Source organism: Erpetoichthys calabaricus, chromosome 5 (genome assembly GCF_900747795.2).
Source record: "Erpetoichthys calabaricus chromosome 5, fErpCal1.3, whole genome shotgun sequence".
NCBI lineage: Eukaryota > Metazoa > Chordata > Cladistia > Polypteriformes > Polypteridae > Erpetoichthys > Erpetoichthys calabaricus.
In genome coordinates this window covers 244,802,187-244,824,195 of record NC_041398.2, presented here as the reverse complement: position 1 = coordinate 244,824,195, position 22,009 = coordinate 244,802,187, and the positions used below count along the sequence as shown (strand labels likewise).

The window sequence follows — 22,009 nt, the reverse complement described above, 5'->3', positions numbered from 1 at the left end:
GAAAAAAGAAAAATATAAAAATAAGAGGGGCGGCACAGTGGCGCAGTGGGTAGCACTGCTGCCTCGCTGTTAGGAGACCCGGGTTCGCTTCCCGGGTCCTCCCTGCGCGAAGGTTGCATGTTTTCCCCGTGTCTGCGTGAGTTTCCTCCCACAGTCCAAAGACATGCAGGTTAGGTGCATTGGCGATACTAAATTGTCCCTAGTGTGTGCTTGGTGTGTGGGTGTGTGTGTGTGTGTGTGTACCCTGCGGTGGGCTGGCGCCCTGCCCGGGGTTTGTTTCCTGCTTTGAGCCCTGTTTTGGCTGGGATTGGCTCCAGCAGACCCCCATGACCCTGTAGTTAGGATATAGCGGGTTGGATAATGGATGGATAAAAATAAGACTAGGCAATACTAAGTAACAAAGAATAAAGTAAGGCCCAATGGCCAGGCTGGACAGAAAAAAACTAAAAAAAAAACTCCAGATAAATGCCCAATAACGTTCTTGGATTGAAAAAGTGGATGAATTCAGTAAGTTTTTTTGCTTTTGTTTTCTGGTTGCACCCCGTGCCCCATGTCTTCCAATATAGAAGCCACAAAAATAGACTAAGCAGAAACCTAACCAAAATTCTACAGTATGAACAATAAATCAAGCAATGGATATAAAAGAACCAATTTATCAGAGCATATAATTGCACTCTATGTAAATTATTTATAATAAAAGAAGAACTATCTTTATATAGGAAGAAAAACATTACACATAAGGCACAGAAACACATCTCAAAACCCACTGAATACTGTCACACATGTGCGAGTAGGAGGCAGCTAAAGGGCTTGAGTAATTTTAAGTCTACGGCCCACCAGGGGGCGGCGGAGCGCGCCGACTGTCTCTCTCGGTTCCTTTCAGACCATTCTCAGGAAATCCCTCCGGGGTTCTGACGCCTCTGATGACGTCACGTCCGGTTTTCAGGCTCATCTGATGACGTCCCTTCCGTTCCCAGGCCCTGTGATGATGTCACTTCCAGGTCCGGCACCAATGACGTCACTTCCTCCACCGGCCTTCAAAGCCGCCATCTTACCTCCACATATTCAGTTCTGTTTTGGAATCAGGATTGTGAACAACTCTGTTAAACTTCAATCTTTTGCAGTCAGGGCATATTATACGGGTGGCTGCCCCAAACCTTTACGATGTCTGTTGGTCGTTTTTCTGACAATAGGTAACCCCCTGGGAATATGTCGATTCATACAATTATCTTTCAAATAAACAGCATGCAACTCCAAATGACATAATAGTTTAGAATACTCTTTAAGCTTAGAAGAAAAAAAAACATTAGAATCCGTATTCACCGATTGATTTATTGTTCACTGCAGAGTATTTTGGTTAGGTTTCTGTTTATTCTATTTTGTGGTGTCACTCCTAGTAAGCAGGTTAGTTTACTTCTTTGTCAATTTCTACGGTAATTTTGTTCTATTCCGATATAAAAGGCCAGGACAGGCCCTGTACTTTATTTTTTTTTTATTTTATAGAAAATGCTTAACTTTAGAACACAATTCTACTTGGCAAATGCAAATATACCATATTTGTGAAGAAATAAATTTGACTTGAAAAACACCAAACTTATCCTTTAAATCTGGTATACAAGGTCTTTAACAGAAAATGTCTTTAAATTTAGGAGCTGAAACGACAGGCTTGCTGTGCTGCTCTAAAAGTTGACAGCTCATCCTTAACAGCAAATCTTCATCATCTTACACAAAGCATTGGCTTAATTTTTCAATTTTAAGTTTTGCATTCTTTGTTTTTTGTTCTCTCTTTTCTTGTTTAGTGAATTTCAATCATTTGTTTTTCCATTTCATTTTTTAAATATCTATAATACACAATTTCACTGAGGTCTTTCAACCAACAAATCGGAAGCAGATGTGGGTCAAGAAATGCTATGGTGGCTCTTTTACAGGAAAAGTCGATATGCCCATATAGTGCCTCAGTCAAAAGTTTTCTTTCTTTTTAAACTTTTCTTCCTTTTTGGGTCATTCTGGTGCTTGTTCAGACCATTGTGTGTGTGTATATATTTATCTATTTGTTTATCGAAAGAGCTTCTGTTATAAGCCAAATTCACCACCCAGGAACACAAAGTTTATCAGTTTAAAGTGGGAAAATATCTAACGTGTACACCATCTACCTGTCAATCCCATCTATTGTAGGCACGGAGCTGCCTATAATACTGCCTACACTACTGCCTACAATAGTTTGACATCCGTGGCAGAGCGACGGGTGCTGAGCAGACTCCTGTCAATCATGGAGAATCCACTGCATCCACTGAACAGGATCATCTCCAGACAGAGGAGCAGCTTCAGCGACAGACTGCTGTCACCGTCCTGCTCCACTGACAGACTGAGGAGATCGTTCCTCCTCCACACTATGCGACTCTTCAATTCCACCCAAGGGGGTAAACGTTAAAATTATACAAAGTTATTGTCTGTCTGTATACCTGCATTGTTATCACTCTTTAATTTAATATTGTTTTATATCAGTATGCTGGAGTATGTGAATTTCCCCTTGGGATTAATAAAGTATCTATCTATCTATCTATCTATCTATCTATCTATCTATCTATCTATCTATCTATCTATCTATCTATCTATCTATCTATCTATCTATTGTACAGCTCACTCTACAATACACAATCAGACCAGTCGGGCATTAGTGTCTGCAGTATAAAGAAAGAGTAACAAACCTGCTTACCAGTGTGTAGAGATATGTGTCGAGAAAGTGTCTGTTGTCTTCCAAACACTTTCCCACAGATATTGCACGGAAAGAGCTGCTCGCTCAGCTTCCACTGTGGCACACCATTTCCAGACACACGGCTCATCTTTTCAGAGTCTGCAAAATACAGTCAGCAATTTAAACCATTCAGAAAGGGAGATGACTGACAGGTAGAGACATAAATGGGTGCAAGAGGAGTGTGTCTGTCTAAACAAAATTCTAAAGAGGATAAACGCTCTAATGACATTTATTGGCTGAGCCCTTCTGCAAACATGAAGGCTCAACATATAAGGGCCATCCTAGTTTACAGGATGTACCCATATGTGCATCATCTACCATAATGAACAGTTCATTCTCCTACTATGGGGACTGCTGAGATAAGCACAGTTACAAATGAACCTGGGGCATTATTCTGGATGGGAATTGCTTACTGGACATAATATATTGACGCATTTGTTTCTTGTGGGGATTTCCTTTAAGATTAAGTCCGGTCAAATAGAAAAATGCATTTAATAGCAAAAGATACTGCATTTAAAAACATAAAAAAACTAAACAATAAAAATGCAGTATTACCATATGTAACCCGAGTACTGGATTACTATGGTACTGAAAGATCCTTGCCATTTTCCAACCTGTCAAACATAGACAGACAGGAAAAATACTACAAATAAGAGAGAGAGATATGAAAGATCTAAATTAGAGAGATATGTAGGCTAGATATAAAAGACACTATATAACAATGCAGAGACAGATATAAAAGGCATTATAACATGATAGATAGATAGATAGATAGATAGATAGATAGATAGATAGATAGATAGATAGATAGATAGATAGATAGATAGATAGATAGATAGATAGATAGATAGATAGATAGAGTGAAAGGCACTATCTATCTTAGACAGACAGACAGATTTGAAAGGCATTACAACATTAAAGGACACACAGAGAGATTGCCAGATATAAAAAGCCATATACAACAGACAGACAGATATAAAAAGGCACTATAAGATGTATAGATCGATTAAATAATGGCACTATAATATTAATGGATGGACAGGGAGATAGCTACACTGGATTCAGAAAATACTCAGACCTCTTCACTTTTTCACATTATGCTATGTTGCAGCAGTGTAAGCATTGGGGACAGGTCAGTGGAATATTTCAGGTTTTTATTTTTAACACATTTGCAAAAACTTCTAAAGTCCTGTTTCCACTTTGTCATTTGGAGGTTTTGAGCATTTTTTGATGAGAGAAAAAATGAATTTGAATGATTTTAGCACAAGGCTACAACATAACAAAATGTGTACAAAAGGGAAGGGGTCTGAAGACGTTCTTAAACCACTGTGCACATAAAAAGCATTATATGATAGATAGATAGATAGATAGATAGATAGATAGATAGATAGATAGATAGATAGATAGATAGATATTAGTTTTAGTATAGTCGGCAGGATTAGACAGATCTGAAAGGCACTATATGTCAGACAGACAGATAGATTGTAGTTTTAGTGTAGTCGGCAGGATTAGATAGATGTGAAAGGCACTATATGACAGACAGACAGACCGACAGATAGGTAGATTGTAGTTTTAGTATAGTCGGCAGGATTAGATAGATGTGAAAGGCACTATATGACAGACAGATAGTAGTTTTAGTATAGTCGTCAGGATTAGATAGATGTGAAAGGCACTATATGACAGACAGACAGACAGACAGATAGATTGTAGTTTTAGTATAGTCGGCAGGATTAGACAGATGTGAAAGGCACTATATAAAAGATAGACAGACAGACATAGATAGATGTGAGGTGCACTATATGACAGACAGACAGATTGTAGTTTTAGTATAGTCGGCACGATTAGATAGATGTGAAAGGCACTATAAGACAGACAGATAGATAGATATAAATGGCACTAAACAGAGACAAGCCTTTCCGGCTGCTCTCTGTTTATTACACTGACACCTATCTCTGGTGGGCCCTGCTGTCCTTACCCCCCAAAGGCCTTCAGTTGCCCTCAAGCTCTTGACCGCAGTTGCCTAATTAGTTATTCTTCCAACATCCTGAAGCAGTTCAGAATTACCTCATCTGGCAGTTGTGTCATTTCTCTAGTGACATGAAAGCTGGATAAACTTGTCCTTCAGAGAATACGATGGCATGAGATTTTACATTGGCGAAAGGAGTTGGCAAAAAAACTTGTGTGCAGGAATTCATTATTTCATCGGTTTCCAGTTTCAGAAATAGGTGGGGATGCTAATTTTGAAGCGGATACTCCCGAGAGTGATTAAGATGTGCCCACCAACATTGCCGGCAGCGATTCAGAAAACAACACTGAAGCAGCTGATGTAGCGACAACACCTGTCACTTTTATATGGTCAGCGCTGCTCTCATCTTCTTGTTTGCAGGTACTCCAGTATGAACTTTCAGGTATCTGGTGACTCGGGAGTAACTGAATATCTCAATCAGTTTATTACAGGGGAGCCACCTGACATTTCTATGACAGACACAGAGTAAATACTAGAATAACAGTAACTAAACTGACTGAGTTAGGAGACAAAGAGCGGTGACAAGCCATCATATTAAGCAAGAAGTTGATTTAACTTTAAGGACTGGCTTCTCATTTAGAAACTGGATGGGGAAAAAAAAAACTTTATAAGCCACTATGTTTCTCCAATAACTCAGTCCCCAGGATTGTCACACCTTCTTTACAGACCATCATGTATCCATTTGCTTAGTCACTGGCTGACATACAACTCAACATTCTCAAACTTGCTTAATCAGAGTTAGAGCTGTGGGCAGCTGGCAGCATTGGGTGAATTGCAGAAACCAGTCATTGATGGGATGTGGTGCCAGCCCATCAGAAGACCCAAAGAAGCATCCTCACAGACAATTTAAAACATGTTATCACCTCCAAGAAAATGCACTCCTTAGGACAAGTGGCATTTCTGCAATAAGGGCTAGTGCTGGGCAAAACAAGTAATATGTTTCTCTCAGTAACTTTTATTATCATTAAACTCTCTATAACGACATGCAGCTTTGTCTTCTTACGCATTCTTATAATATGCTCAATTCAATTACTAGAAAAGTCCTACTTCTGGCCAGCCTGTTTCCACCTGAGGCTCCAGGCCTATTGGCCCTGCAGTGTTCTCTGTAACTTTGCCTGTGCGTAACGGTGCGGCCTAAGACTCCGGGGGTCTCTGTGTTCCTGTGACCCTATTCAATAGGGAGAGTGGGTCCTGATGGCACTTGCACACGAGTGGGTAATTGGTTCCAGTTTCCTCACTGTCTATCCACAGATCGCAATTAGGACAGCACACCCACGGAGGACCAAAAGAACAGGAGAGTCTGAGTGAGGAAAAAAGAACCGTGAGGGGGTGGGATTCCTCCAAAAATGCTCAGCGGAAGATGACGCACTCCTGGGGTTCCTCGCAGGGCCACACATACCACCTGCCTTTTTACTGCCACCACGTTGGCTTGAATACGTTGCCTTCTTCTTTTGTGGTTCTTTTTTCTCTCCTTTTCCTCACTTATGATCTCCTTTTTACAGTGGGTATAGAAAAGAAAGTTGTACTGAGTAAATACAGCCGGAAAAAACATTCAGTGTGTCTTCATTTCAGGCTGCAAAGCAACAAAATGTGAATATTTTGAAAGGTGGATTCTTTTCTATACCCACTGTATGTCCTAATTGCAACCCTCAGAGAGACAACAAGGAAACTGGAACCAGTCGAGCAGTAGCATGCAAGCGCAATCAGCCGCAATCTCCTCATTAAACATCCCAGCACTGCATGAACACGAAGACCCGGGGAGCCTGTGCTGCACCATTTCTATTTTAAAATTTGCCCCGTCACTGACCTCTAGTGAACCTCACTAAAAACATGAGCTCCCAAAAAAGGTAGCCACAGTAATTTGAAAAAACGCAATGGCATTAAACAATCTCCGTCCACACTAGCGTTTTTATGTTATTTGTGACTTAAATGACCGAAAATGCATATGGTGTAGCCGTTCAGCTACATTAGGCATGAAGAAAAACAGAAGAAGTGTCCTCCACACTAGATGTTCATTTGCAGCTTAAGTTTACACACTGGGAGCAGCAATGGCAAACATGAAACAAACAAACAAAAAAAAAAAACGAGGATAATAAGGTTGAATTGTTATTGAGAGTAACATACGAGTACAGTAAGACCCCCGCTTCATGCAAGGGATACGTTCCAAGAAAACAGCGTTAAACAAGGTCATCTTAACATGTAAATAATGGGGACAGGTAAAACAGGGCAGAGAATAAAAAAGTTTATCGTTTTTTTTTTGTTTTATTTTGTAACATGTATAATTAAATACTTTTTTATTACGTTATTTATTTGTATTGCTAATATTGATTTTTATTCATAAATCATTCATGAAAATCAAAACTATTCGAGTAAATACACAAATTTATGTTTGTGATGAGGAAAGTTCTTCTTCATTTGACACTTTTTGTCATCTAACGTCATTTGCCTTTTTCTCCGTCGTTCAGCAAGCAATTGTCGATAGCAAGACATTGCATCAATGACACTTCGTCTTGCCTTTGAACTTCTAGCAAAACTTGGATCATTTTTGTATAAACTGATCCATAATTTCCATAATAGTGGCTAAACTTTTTTTTTTTTTTTTTTTAGAAAATCCGTTAGAAGTTCCTTTTGTTCCTCATCTTTAGAAACGCTAATTTCACTAATTTGGCGTTCACCTGCATCTAATCATCTGAGCACCTGCATTTTAGTTTCTAGCGAAATGCTTTGTCACTTTACTTTCTTTTTCTTTGCAACCACTCATTTTAAAACTAAAAAGGGATAATTGTTGTTTATTACAGTAAAATAAAATGTTATGTTTATATCCTTACACACTAACGTTGACGACCAATCATAAATGAACAGTGACGCAGCTGCCATACGTAATGTACTGTGTACTGCACTCATGGCCGGTTTAAGGTGGGTGCTATTGATGCTGCAGCATTAGGCCCATTCCTGAAATAGGCCCAGATGAAAACAGACGAGAATTTTCCAGAAGCTGAAAAACAGCAATATAAGTAAGCAGCACTAGCGCAGTAGTTAGGGTGACAATATGCCTAGGTTAAGTTGACCTGGTTTAGCCTTTTCTGCATTAACTGCACTTTTTTTTGATGTTACATAGTTTGATGTTAATCTCGAGTTGTTACGATACTACGTCGTTACTATTATTCATGTTCAGTAAAGGCTGGCTGGTTGCGTCGCAAGCAATTAAGGCTCCTTGGTTGTATCTGAGGGCGGCACGGTGGCGCAGTGGTAGCGCTGCTGCCTCGCAGTTAGGAGACCCGGGTTCGCTTCCTGGGTCCACCCTGCGTGGAGTTTGCATGTTCTCCCCGTGTCTGCGTGGGTTTCCTCCGGGCGCTCCGGTTTCCTCCCACAGTCCAAAGACATGCAGGTTAGGTGGATTGGCGATTCTAAATTGGCCCTAGTGTGTGCTTGGTGTGTGGGTGTGTTTGTGTGTGTCCTGCGGTGGGTTGGCACCCTGCCCGGGATTGGTTCCCTGCCTTGTGCCCTGTGTTGGCTGGGATTGGCTCCAGCAGACCCCCGTGACCCTGTGTTCGGATTCAGCGGGTTGGAAAATGGATGGATGGATGGATGGTTGTATCTGAGTGCGCATTTACGGTGAGTCTCAAATGCACCAATGCCGAGAAAAAATAGGACTTTTTTTGCGCTGCAGCATCAGGCCCAATTTCGTCTTAATCTGACCCTGACTGCACTGATATCAAACGCGTCGTGAGACTGCATGCGAGTATCTAATCAAGTCGTGCAATTGCGGCGAAAATGTCGCTTTTATGTGACTACAAAGTGAATTAATGAAAAGTTAGAATTCGTAAAAAAAAAAATGAGTAACACCGGAGCAGCGTTAAGCGGGATCTTACTGTATAAGGTAAGGAAGGTGGCTAAGGAAATATAATGAGCAGAATCCAATCAAAGAAGGGCCATGTAATATGTACGAACCAATCAAAGTGCGATTAGAGTCTGTGTGTTTCAAGGCTCTTTGTCTTCCCCCCATTACGTCTCCAGAGAGTGTTTTCTTTTTTTTTTTTTTTATATTTTTATTTTATTAATTTTCATTGTAATCATTCCATACAAACAGATCCATTTATAACCCAACAAATTTGAAAACAAATCAAACCCCATCCCTGAGAAGGAGAGCTTAGCTAAAGGAAAATTTCTTTAAGCTTTTTAATAAGGCAACATTAGACAAAAGAAGGGGAGAAGTAAATATCTATATAAATAAGAGATGGAGAAGGGAGTTAAATACAATAATAGTTAATTCTCTTATTCTAAAATAATATTGATTAAATCCTGCCAAGTTTTGAAAAAATTTTGTACAGATCCTCTAACTGAAAATTTGATTTTTTCCAATTTCAAATAATATAAAACATCAGTTTCCCACTGACTTATAAGAGGAGAATTAGGATTCTTCCAATTTAACAAAATAAGTCTGCGTGCCAAGAGTGTAGTGAATGCAATCACCGTTTGTTTGTCCTTCTCCAATTCAAGTCCATCTGGAAGGACACCGAACACAGCTGTTAGTGGGTTAGGAGGGATTGTGATACTAAGGCTGTCTGAGAGGCACTTAAAAATCTTTGTCCAAAATGATGTTAGTTTGGTGCAGGCCCAGAACATGTGACCCAGTGAGGCAGGAGCTTGGTTGCAGCGCTCGCAGGTCGGATCCTGGCCTGGAAACATTTTGGACAGTTTTAAGCGAGACAGATGAGCTCGATATATAATTTTTAGTTGAATAATTCTATGCTTTGCGCATATAGAACTCGAGTGAATTCTCTGCTTTGCTACCTTCCACTCCTTTTCTGATATATTGATTAAGAGATCTTCTTCCCAATGTTCTCTTGGATCTTTGAAAGGTAGGGACTCTAATAAGATTTTATATATTGCGGAAATAGTGTTTGTTTCCTCGGAATTGAGCAGTATTTTTTCCAGCATTGGGGAGGGTGCAAGGTGGGGGAAATCGGGCAATTTCTGTTTAACAAAATTTCTAATTTGAAGATAGTAAAAGAAATGTGTAGCTGGGAGGTTAAATTTTGAACGTAATTGTTCAAAAGATGTAAATATGTTGTCTATATAAAGATCTCTGAGCATTTTAATCCCAAAACTTTTCCAGGTATTAAAAACTGGATATACTTGCGAAGGTTGAAAGAGGTGGTTCCCTTGCAAAGGTGCCACTGATAAAAGATTTTCCATCTTAAAATGCTTCCTAATTTGGTTCCATATTCTGAGTGAGTAAAGCACAATTGGGTTATTAGTATATTTGCGATAACTTTCATTTATTGGAGAGCAGAGCAGGGAGTATAAAGAAGTACTACAGGATTTTACTTCTATTGCAGACCAAGCCTGTGTATGTGCATTTATTTGTGTCCAGGTTTTTATGGCTTGTATGTTTGCTGCCCAGTAATAAAACTGAAAATTAGGTAAAGCCATGCCACCTTCTGCCTGAGGTCTTTGTAGGGTCGCTCTTCGGATACGTGGGTGTTTTGAGTTCCAAATGAATGAGGTTATTATTGAATCTAACTGTTTAAAAAACGATTTATTGATATATATTGAAATGTTTTGAAATAAAAAGAGAAGTTTAGGAAGGATATTCATCTTAACAATGTTAATTCTTCCGGCTAGAGTGAGATGAAGGGTTGACCATCTATGCAAGTCTTGCTTAATTTTTTCCATACAGACGCCAAAATTTTGTTGATAAAGAGCTTTATGTTTACTTGTGATATTTACCCCTAGGTATTTAAACTGATCTGCTATGGTAAAAGGTAGGGTGTCTAATTTAATATTATATGCTTGTGAGTTCACTGGAAAGAGTATACTTTTATTCAGATTAATTCTAAGACCAGATATCTTTTGAAATTCTGTTAGTGCTGTTAAAACAGCAGGGACAGTGTTTTCTGGGTCCGATATATATAAGACCATATCATCTGCATATAGAGAAATTTTCTGTTCCAGTCCTTCTCTGACAATCCCCTTTATCTGATGAGAATTTCGGCAGTGAACCGCCAGTGGTTCAATAGCGATTGCAAACAACAGTGGCGACAAGGGACATCCTTGTCTGGTACCACGTTCTAGTTTAAAGTAGTCTGAGCAAATTTTATTAATACAAACTGAAGCTTCTGGACTGGTATACAGTAGTTTAATCCAAGCACAAATATTCGGGCCAAACCCAAATTTCTCCAATGCAGTGAAAAGGTAATTCCATTCGATCATGTCAAATGCCTTTTCTGCGTCTAATGATAGTAATATCTCTGGGGTGTTTGATTTTGCTGGTGAATATATAACATTAAACAAGCGTCGGAGATTTGAAGATAGATGTCGGCCTTTAATAAATCCAGTTTGATCTTTTGATATTACCGAGGGCAGCACTTTCTCCATCCTTCTAGCTAGGATTTTTGAGAGTATCTTAACATCATTATTCAGGAGTGAAATTGGTCTATATGATGCACATTGTAACAAGTCCTTATTTTGTTTAGGAAAGACGGTGATTAATGCTTGTCGAAATGTTTGAGGTAGTATTTGGTGGTCTTTAGCTTCTGTAAATGTTACCAATAAGAGTGGAGCTAGCTGAGTGGAGAATTTCTTATAAAACTCTACGGGGTAACCATCAGGGCCTGATGATTTCCCGCTTTGTAGTGACTTTATAGCGTCTAGTAATTCTGTTAGCGTTAGAGGTTTATCTAGTTCCTCAGCACTTAAAGCATCTATTTGTGGTATTTGTGAATTATCCAGAAATGCATTAGATTGCGTGTTGTCTTCTTTGGGCTCAGTGGAATATAAAGACTTATAGTAATCTCTAAATGTGTGCATTATTTTATTATGGTCGATGATTTCTTCTCCATTCTTGTTGGTGATTACTGGTATTGCATTGTGAACTTCTTGTTTATGAATTTGTTGAGCTAAAAGCTTATTAGCTTTTTCTCCGTGTTCATAGTAATGCTGTCTAGACTTATAAATAAGTTGTTCAGTTTCTTTAGTTGTTAAGATGTTAAGTTCTGTATGCAAGGCCTGCCTTTTCCTGTGAAGAGCTTCACTTGAACGCCTGGCTTGTTCTTCATCTATTCTAGTAATTTCATTTCTTAGCTCTGACACTTTCTTGGTTTCTAATTTATTTCTATGGGAAAGATATGAAATAATCTGGCCTCTTAGGAAGGCCTTTAGAGTTTCCCAGAGTGTTCCTGCAGAAACCTCTGTAGACATGTTTGTCTCTAGGAAGAAGCTGATTTGTTTGGATATAAATTCTGTGCAGTTCTCGTCTGCCAATAAAAGAGGGTTAAGACGCCATCTGCGAGGTGAGTACGAGGGGCTTATTGATTTTAGCTCCAAGACTAGAGGGGCATGGTCAGAGATAACAATTGTGTCATATTTGCATAATTTAATTGTAGGCAGGAAATTATTATCTATAAAAAAATAATCAATTCTTGAGTAGCTATAATGCACTGGTGAGTAGAACGAATATGTTCTTGAGTTTGGGTTAAGAAACCTCCAGGGGTCTGATAAGTTGTGATCCTTTAAAAACTGTGTAATTATCTTTGCAGTATTAGATGTCGTCCCCCCTGTCACAGGAGTCCTATCTAAGAGTGGATTTAAAACACAATTAAAGTCCCCAGCCATTATAATTTTATGAGTGTTCACACTGGGAATGGATGCAAATAGATTTTGCATGAATTCCTTATCATCAACATTGGGTGCATAAACATTTATCAAAATCATTTTACTGTTATATAAGTTGCCCATGACCATCACATATCTCCCTTCAGGGTCCGACACTACCTCTGATGCTACAAAAGGAACTGTTCTATGTATGAGAATTCCCACCCCTCTAGTTTTCTTTATAAAGCTAGAATGGAACATTTGGCCAGTCCAGTCTTTTTGTAATCTGAACTGATCCTTGGTTAGTAAGTGGGTCTCCTGTAAAAATACTATTTTAGCGTTTAAGCCTGTTAGGTGAGAGCATACTTTCTTTCTCTTTAATTCGTGATTCAGGCCTTTAACATTCCAGCTCACAAAGTTAACTGTCCCATCATGGAGACATTGATTCTGAGTTTTTAATGTCATTTTATAGTTTTAATTGGTAATATGGCAGTTTTAATCTTAGTTTCAAGATTCCCCAGGAGTTGTTGCATGTTAGCCTGTTGCTGCATTGATATTTATAATTATAAGGATTATAAGAATAGATTAGATATAACCTGCTCTCCTTCTCTCCCCCCTTTATCCCCCCACCCCCCCATTTTGCCTCCCCACATGAGGCTAGACCCCACTTCGCGATGTTCCAGTCCTCTGACATACGAAGAGACAGAGCACGTCCAAAACAAAACAAACCCCACCCTGCAGCGGCGTTACAGAATTAAAACAGAGATATCTTTTACAGTTAAATCCTTAATACTATCTGCCGAAAATGTTCTCATTAACAATATTTAATCTTGAACCAATCTTCAGCGCTTTTAAGTTAAGATATTAAGGTTAAAAAAAAAAAAAAAAAAAAAAAACAACCCTGGGAGTGATTTTAAAAACTAGTCCAGGATAAACCTGGTAATTCATACTGTAATAGTATAATGGTAATTGTATAAATAGTAGAACAAGCATTAAACCAAGGGTATGAAGTTAAACAGTCTACTTTAAGGTATAGTAAAATAAAAAAAAAAAATAAATAAATAAATTAAAAAAAAATAAAATAAAATAAAATAAAAAAAAAAAAAAAAAAAAAAAAAGGAAAAGAAATAAAAAAAATAAATAAATAAAACGAATCCTACTTTAATCACTTCCACATTTTCACACTCACGTCTATAGCTCTATAACTCTGATTAAAACATAAACATATAACATATAAAGTCCAGATATAAAAAAAAATTTTTAAAAAAAGAGAATAAGAGATGTATAATTATAATACCAGTCTCTTTAAACATGGATCCAGCGATCAGATCATCGGTCTTTCCCGTGCCTTGATAGAATACGGCTCTTTAATTTTAATTAACTTTCAAAAAAAGTGTCGGAAACAGCTTCTTTAATTCTTTTTCAGCTTCTTCTTTGCTGAAGAAAATATAATGTCCGTCTTGAACTTCCACTTTCAGTTTGGCAGGATACAAGAGGCTGTATTTGATATCGGCTTCCCGTAGCATCCTTTTAATGTCGTTGTAGGATCTGCGTTTTGCAGCTGTTGATGGTGAGAAGTCGGGAAAAATACGAATAAGATTATTTTCGAATATAATCTCTTGCTTGTGTCTGAGAAGTGCCATCACATCAAGCTTACATCTTAGTCGTTCGAAGCGGACAATAAAAGACCTAGATTTAAAGGCGCTTGGTATCTTTGTGCGATAAGCCGTGGCTATCTCATTGTCGAGTTTAAAGTCATCTCCAATTATTTTAGACAGTAATTCTACTGCAAATTTCACTGGGCTTGAGCTTTCTCGTTTCTCAGGTATACCCTCAATTCTTATATTATTTCTTCTGCACCCATCCTCCAGGGCTGCAAGTCTGTCTCCAAGTTTTTTGTATTCCGAGTTCGCAGCTGTGGCTTTTTCATCGGCGTTAGATGCCATTTGTTCCGCTGTTTCCACTCGAGCCGTGAGTCCCTGCTTAACGTCTTCCAGCTGGTCTGAAACGTCATTAATATGATCATCAAGCCTTTTCAGTTTGGAGTTAGTTTCTTCAATATGTTCCACTAATTTCTCCAACATGCCTTTAAAGTTCACGTCGAAACGTTCAAATAGACGCGTTTCCTTATCTTTGTTATCCTTCTTGAGCTCAGTGGCCACCTTCTTAAGATCATTTGTGTTATCTTTCTTAAGCTCATTCATGGCCGTAACCATGGCAGTGGCCAGTGTAGTGTTCATCTCTTTCTGTGTAGCTATCTGTGTAGCTATCTGTGTAGCGATCATCTCTTTCAGTTCGGACAGTTCGCTTCTGCTTTCGTGCTCCGCAAGTGAAAATGCAGCTCCTGTTACAGGCTCGCGATGAGTAGATGAGAGCACGTCCTGCAGACCCCTTTCTAGTCTCGAATGATCCTCAGTAATCGGCGATCCCTCGCGACCTGTATCACTTGCGCCTTCGCTCCCATTTTCACTCTCGACTGGAGACGATACAATGGAGCGGGGCCCCAGGAATTCTGCGCACTCTTCTGCCTGTTCCAGGTCAGTCTCCGTGATGCCATACCTTACACCTGCACTCAGGCCGGAAGTCTGTCCGGACTTCGATGCAGCTTTAAGTTTCTTTTCTGGTTCTTTCTGACTTTTCTTCTTGTTACTCATGCTTGTATATTGTAGTGGAAGTTCCTTGGTCGGGTTAAATACAGGATACCTCTAAATAATATGAAATACGTGGGAAAATAAAGCCGCTGCTAGCGGAGCTCTGCTTCAGACGTCCATCTCCTATAAACGGACCAAACCAATATTTGGTGTTTAGAGTGTTTTCTAAAGCCTCAGTTTTCAGGGGGTTTAAAAACTCGGAGGTAATGTGGATGCAAAGGCAGAAATGGAGAATAATGTCTTGTGCTTTTAAACAAAAATGTAGTAGTGTGGAGTGGCACGGTGGCGCAGTGGTTCGCTTCCCAGGTCCTCCCTGCGTGGAGTTTGCATGTTCTCCCCGTGTCTGCGTGGGTTTCCTCCCACAGTCCAAAGACATGCAGGTTAGGTGGATTGGCAATTCTAAATTGGCCTTGGTGTGTGGGTGTGTTTGTGTGAGTCCTGCGGTGGGTTGGCGCCCTGCCCGGGATTGGTTCCTGCCTTGTGTCCTGTGTTGGCTGGGATTGGCTCCAGCAGACCCCCGTGACCCTGTGTTTGGATTCAGCGGGTTGGTAAATGGATGGATGGATGTAGTAGTGTGGACGTGGCCTCAGAAGAACGGCTTGTCATTACAATACAAACTGATTTAGGGCTGCTTGCGTTTTCGCTCTGGGAATATATTGATAGATAGATAGATAGATAGATAGATAGATAGATACTTTATTAATCCCGGGGGAAATTCACAAAATGATAATTGTTAAATAATAATTATAATTATAATAATATCATTATAATAATAATTATAATAATATTATAAATAATAATAATTAAATGATGGAAATTCACATTGATAAGGTGGACTGAGAAGGCTTTGAAGAATTGCAGGTGCAAAAAGGATTCAAACCTTATACGGTGATATTTTATGAAGTGCTTGCTACATATTGTCACGCATGCTTGTCAGAGGTTCATCCTCCAGGTTTACCGCCCTGGGGTGACTGGAGATGCAATTGCTAACACTGTTGTCTCTTTTGTCATCAACAGCAGAAAGAAGACGCCCACTGCGGGCAATCGACTCCGCCCCTAACAGCTGGAGGACTATAAAAGAGCGGATGCCCCGAGAGAATGGCGTCTCATATCGGACCTGAACTGCGAGCAGCATGGAGCTCCCGAAGACGACCACGATGACCGTTAAGAGAAAGTCTTACTGTTAATTAGAAAGATCTAATGAATCAAATCTTTATATCGAGGAAAAGGACATTTTTAAAGATTTGCTCATGTTGTTGGCTCTCTTTTTTTGGGTGGGGATTGAATTCTGGTTTGTCAAGCTTGATATGATTATATGGAATGCAGTTTTTTTTAAATGCAATCAATGAAATAATAAGAGAAAGTCATTAAGTCTCCTTTTCTTTTTGTTTGCCATTATCTGTAAACACCTTCGAGCATTCTTTTTTGTTTGAAAGTATTATCGTCGGAACTAAATGGGCTGACACTCGCTGGCATCCCAACAATTCCTTGACATTTACAAGTGTCGTTCCAATCGTCCACAATACTTACAAGCAGAGTGAAACAGCAGCTGAGCCACTACACCCAGCATACAAGAATTAGATTCAGTGATTTAAATTGTGCTTACAAAACTGCACATCCTGGACATTTGGGAATGCTAATTACCCTTCGCATAATAAAAGCAAAGCAACAGTAATAACATTTAAGATGTAAAACGTTATCACCCGTCTGCCGGCCATGTTGGAGGAATGACGGCAACGAGCTCTCAGCACCACTGAGCAATCGCTCCGTTTATCGTGTGCGGAATTAACAAGTCCTTTGGGGTCAGGGCGGACTACAAAGAATGCAGCGATGAGCAGCCGCGTACCATGAAACTAGTTTATTGATCAGATGGTGCAAATATAAAAGAAACGTGCAAATATATAATGAGGAATAAGTGGGTACCTTGGAGAGTCGTCCTTCCTGGTTCGTGCGGTAAGAGGTCCTTTGCACTGGAGTTAAAGGGTGATTGTCTGAAGCTGTCATTAAGGAAAGGGCTGGGACTGGAATAAAAAAATAAAAAAAAGAAAGGTTAACATATAAACAAAACATGGCAACATAAAAATGGCTAATTTTACAAGCTCTAAACAACCCAGAACTCTTGTCTTAAACAAACAGAACGTTACAACAGTCAGCCAAATGAACCCATCCATCCTATTCACCAAATTTCTCCAAAATTATCATCCAGTTGAGTTCTGAGGATCAGGTCTGGTTGGGGAGCATGCACTGATTGAAACCCCCCAGGCAGACACATGGTCCAGTCTCACCGTCTGGAAATGACCCTCTATCTGCCACAGCCAGGTGTTATGTGGGGCCCCCCCTTGGCCTGGTCCAACTCCTTGGGTCCTCCACAATGAAGATCCTGTGAGCTGAAACGCCCCTGGGTAATCGGGCCATATGGCCGTAATGCCATATCTGACGCTCCCTCACAATGCAGGTCATGTGCATCATTCGGGACTCCATGAACAACACAAAGTCAAACCAGCGGTACCCAAGGATACTCCGAAGAGACACAAATGAAAGAGTCCAGTCTTCATCTCAGGTCACTGGATAGCGTCCATGTCTCACAAACAGGGAGCAACCAGGCCTATAAAGACTTGGACCTTCGTCCTTTTGCAGAGATATCAAGAGCGCCACACACCCCTTTCCAGTTACCTCATGACCCCCCCATGCTCTCCCAATCTGTCTACTGACTTCATAGGAAGAGTCACCAGAGACATGAATGTCACTGCTGAGGTAAGTAAACCTCTCGACAAGGTCTACACTTTCTCTGCAGACAGACACACTGCTGATGGCCGTGCCCAAGAGATCATTATAGGCCCGATCTTTGGTTTTTACCAGAACCTTCACAAGCCCAGACATTCAGACTCCTCCCTCGGTCTCTCGAGACCCCCAATCAGAGCCTCACTCCGTGAAGATCACAGCATTGTCAGAAAAGTCAAGATCAGTGAATCTCTCTTCACCAACAGATGCCCCACAGCTGCTAGACCCCACGACCCTGCCCAACAAACAGTCCATGCAAGCATCGAACAGAGTAGGAGCAAAAACACACTGCTGATGGACCCCCAGAATCAACTGGGAAAAACACAGAGGTTCTGCCTCCATTCTGCACAGCACAGCCTGGCGAAGATATCCAGCAACCTTGTGGGGGTGAAGATCACTGAAATGTTATTATCCATCACACTACATGCTCACTTACCCAGTGTGAACAAAAAAGAAAAATTTCTAACGTTTGTGCAAAATCTAGCTTTCATCTGTGTCCCCATGTTCTCGTTGTCAGGACAGCAGTCTTCTGAATGTTGGCAAGATAAAGGGAGTTGACTGTGGACAACAACCATGCCCTCAGTATTAACAGCACTTAGGTGGACAAGGGTGGGCAGGTTTAGACACCTCGAGGTCCTGACACCTGGTCCAAGCACACCGACAGCTTTGTGAAGAAGGCACAATAAATCTCTCCACCACGGTGTTCTAAGAGGCGCCTCTGGGGATCTTTTCTGCCCACTGCTATCAGACAATTCAATGTTTCTACCCGATATACTTGTTAAGTTTATTTTTATTTATTTATTTATCGATCGATTGGATGTACTATCTGTCCTGAGAGTCTCTATTCTTGTTTTTTTTTATGATTCTGCTGCTGTATGCATTTCATTTTCCCTGTGGGATTAATAAAAGTTTATCGAATTCAATAACGTTCTCACCACCACAGACTCTTCACTGATTTTTAGGCTGCCCTCCCAGATACAAAAGAACGACTACAGTGCCCTCCATAATGTGTGGGACAAAGACACGTTTTTTTAAAATTTCCAACTCTGCTCCACAGCTTCAAATTACAAATCAGACAAGTCAGACATTGTGATTAAAGTGCACACTGCAGACTTTCATTTAAGGGGATTTGCAGACATTTTGGTCACACTAACACTTTTTCTATTTTGTCCCCCCATTTCAGGCACCATAATGTTTGGGACACAGCAATGGCAGTTCTCATATTTAGGACTTTTTCGGTTCGGCGTGTGGTGGGTGCTGCAACGGGCTATCAGCGCATGCTCCCAACCTCCTCCTCCTCCTCATGCATATCCCTTGCATGAAATGACTGCTTGAAGTCTGTGATTCACAGACATCACCAGGTGCCGAGGGTCTTCTCTGGTGATGCTCTGCCAAGCCACTACTGCAGCCATCTTCAGCTCCTGCTTGTTTCGGAGGGGCTTGTCCCCTTACATTTTCTTTTCAGCATATGGAAGACCTGCTAAATTGGACTGAAACTGGGCGACTGGCTTGGCCATTCAAGAATTTTCCATTTCTTAGCTTTGATAAACTCCTCTGCCTCAGCTGTATGTTTGGGGTCATTATCTTGCGTAGGATGAAGAACCGTCCATTGAGTTCGGAGGCATCTTCTGGAACTTGAGCAGATCTGATGTTTCTACACATCTCAGAATCTATTGTGCATCTGCCATCAGCAGTTCCATCATCAAGGAAGAACCAAACATGACAAAGGCATAACACCCCAGGCACCACCATGTTTAACAGATGAGGTGGTCTGCTTTGGATCTTGGGCAGTTCCTTTTCGCCTCCACACTTAACATCACTTTGATGAGGTTCATCTTTGTCTCGTCTGTCCACAAGACCTTATCCCAGAATTCTGCATTCTCTTTGAAGTCCTTTTTTCTCATACTGTAAACTGGCCATCCTGGTTTTGTAGTCTCCATCCCGCAGTGTGGCCTCTGTGTTTCTGTTCATGAAGTCTTCTGCTGATAGTCGTCTCTGACACATCCACATCGACCCCGTGAAGACTATTTCTCAACTGACAGTCGGGCGTTTGGGGCTTTTTGTTTACCACAGTGGGGGTTCTTCTGTCCTCAGTAGTGGAGGTTTTCCTTGGCCTACCATTCCCTTTGTGATTACTGAGCTCATCAGTGCGTGTTCTTATTATTCCACAGAGTTGATTTAGGTCAGCCTATGGTGTTACTGATGTCTCAAATGGTTTTCTTTTTGTTTTTCGGACTCATAACAGCTTCTTTGACTTTCATTGGCACAGCTCTTGAATTCATGTTCAAAAATGGCAGCTACAGACTCCAAAGGGTGGAAGTAAGCCAAGGTATCTTATGAAGCCATGAAACCCACCTGAGGAATCACAAACACCTATGACACCAACTGTCCCAAACATTATGAAGCCCTGAAATGGGTTGGTGTGTGTGTGTGTGTGTAGAAAAAGTGTTGTGTGACAGAAAGATCTGCAAATCCCCTTAAATAAAGGTCTGCAATGTGCACTTTAATCAAAATGTCTGAATTCATATTTTTAAATTGTAGAGCAGAGGGATAAATCAAAGAAAAACATGTCTTTGTTCCAAACATCATGGAGAGCACTGCACATATCCACCTTTGAAAGTATCCTGACAGGAAGTAGTACCACCTGGTTTGGAAACACCATAGAGCAGGCTCTACAGATAGTGGTGCAGTCAGCTGAAAACACCACTGGGTCAGGGTCTCCAGCTTCCAGGGCATCTTCACCAAATGATGTCCAACAAGTCACAGGAGGTTCTGCTCAAGCTTTATAACACACTGGTGAGGCCTCATCTGGAGTCCTGGGTGCAGTTTAGGTCTCGAGGCTACAAAAAGGACATAACAGCACTGGAGAAAGTCCAGAGAAGAGCAACTCAGCTAATTCAGGGCTACAGGGGATGAGTTATGAGGAAAGATTAAAAGAGCTGAGCCTTTACAGTTTAAGCAAAAGAAAATTAAGAGGAGACTTGAATGAAGTGTTTAAATTATGAAGGGAATTAGTCCAGTGGATCAAGACGGTGACTTTAAATGAGCTCATCAAGAACACGAGGACACAGCTGGAAACTTGTGAAGGGTAAATTTCGTACAAAACATTAGTTTTTCTTTACACAAAGAATGATAGACACTTGGAGTAAGTAACCAAGTTGTGTGGTGGACAGGAGGACTTAAGGGACCTTCAAAACTTGACTTGATGTTATTTTAGAAGAATTATGTGGATAGGAAAGGCGAGCTTTGTTGGGCTCAATGGCCTCTTCTTGTCCACGTTGTTCTAATGTTCTAATAAGGGCAAAGAAGATTATCAATGACACCAGACATCTCAACATTGGCCTCTTCTCTTTGCTGTGGTCAGGGAAACATGATGGCTGCCTGAAGGCCAGTTCAGAGAGACAGAGAAGGAGCGTCTGTCCACAGTCTACTTGAGTCCTAAATCAGGACAATGAGCAGACCTACAGGAGGCCCCATTGTTAATTCTCTTATATTATTTTTTATTTATTGTGTCATTGATTTTCATTGATATGTATAGGGTTATATAGGTGGCGCAGTGGTAGTGCTGCTGCTTTGCAGTAAGGAGACTGTGGAAGATTGTGGGTTCGCTTCCCGGTTCCTCCCTGTGTGGATAGTGCTTTAAGTACTGAGGAAAGCACTATATAAATGTAATGAATTATTATTTTTTATATTGTTTATTGTCTTTTAAATCCTTCTAATGCAGGTCTTGGAACTGAGTAACAAAGCATTTCACTACATATTGTACTGTGTGTATATTTGTATGTAACAAAAAATAACTGACTTGATTTTACTTAAGTATCCACAGTACTACTTCCATTTATATTTTTAAACACTTCAATCATGCTGCCTCTTAATCTCCATTTGCTTCAGTCTATCCTCACGGCTCTCACCTTTCAGTCCTGACATTTGGATATTCTCTAGAGGCCACATATCTTTATACCTTCTTTCTGGACAGTAGTGCACTTGTCAAAATTGTCCTTTCATCCATTTATTTTCTAACCTGTGCATCCAATTCAAGGTGACAGGCATCACCAATCACTGAAGAATTGGGCAGAAGGTGGGCACCAGCTCTGGTGAGCGAAAAAACTGGCACGAGACTAAGGGCACGGCTTAGGGGGCAAAAAACAAAACAAAAAAAAAAAAACAAACACTTGGAATCAGCTCCACAGCTTCTACCTA

At 40.4% G+C, this 22,009-nt stretch overlaps 1 protein-coding gene across 3 annotated transcripts in view; it reads right to left on the bottom strand.

Moving 5' to 3' along the window:
* Positions 1–22,009, bottom strand: part of znf827 (zinc finger protein 827) — a 227,094-nt gene that overhangs the window by 62,573 nt on the left and 142,512 nt on the right. For 2 of the 3 annotated variants that reach the window (XM_051928105.1, XM_051928106.1), the window contains exons 8-9: positions 16,952–17,049; positions 2,717–2,854 (exon numbers count right to left, since the gene is read on the bottom strand). In XM_051928105.1, coding sequence (XP_051784065.1) covers positions 2,717–2,854; positions 16,952–17,049 — 236 coding nt within the window. The remainder of the gene's footprint in view (positions 1–2,716; positions 2,855–16,951; positions 17,050–22,009) is intronic. The other variant, XM_028802722.2, reaches the window with a different exon arrangement.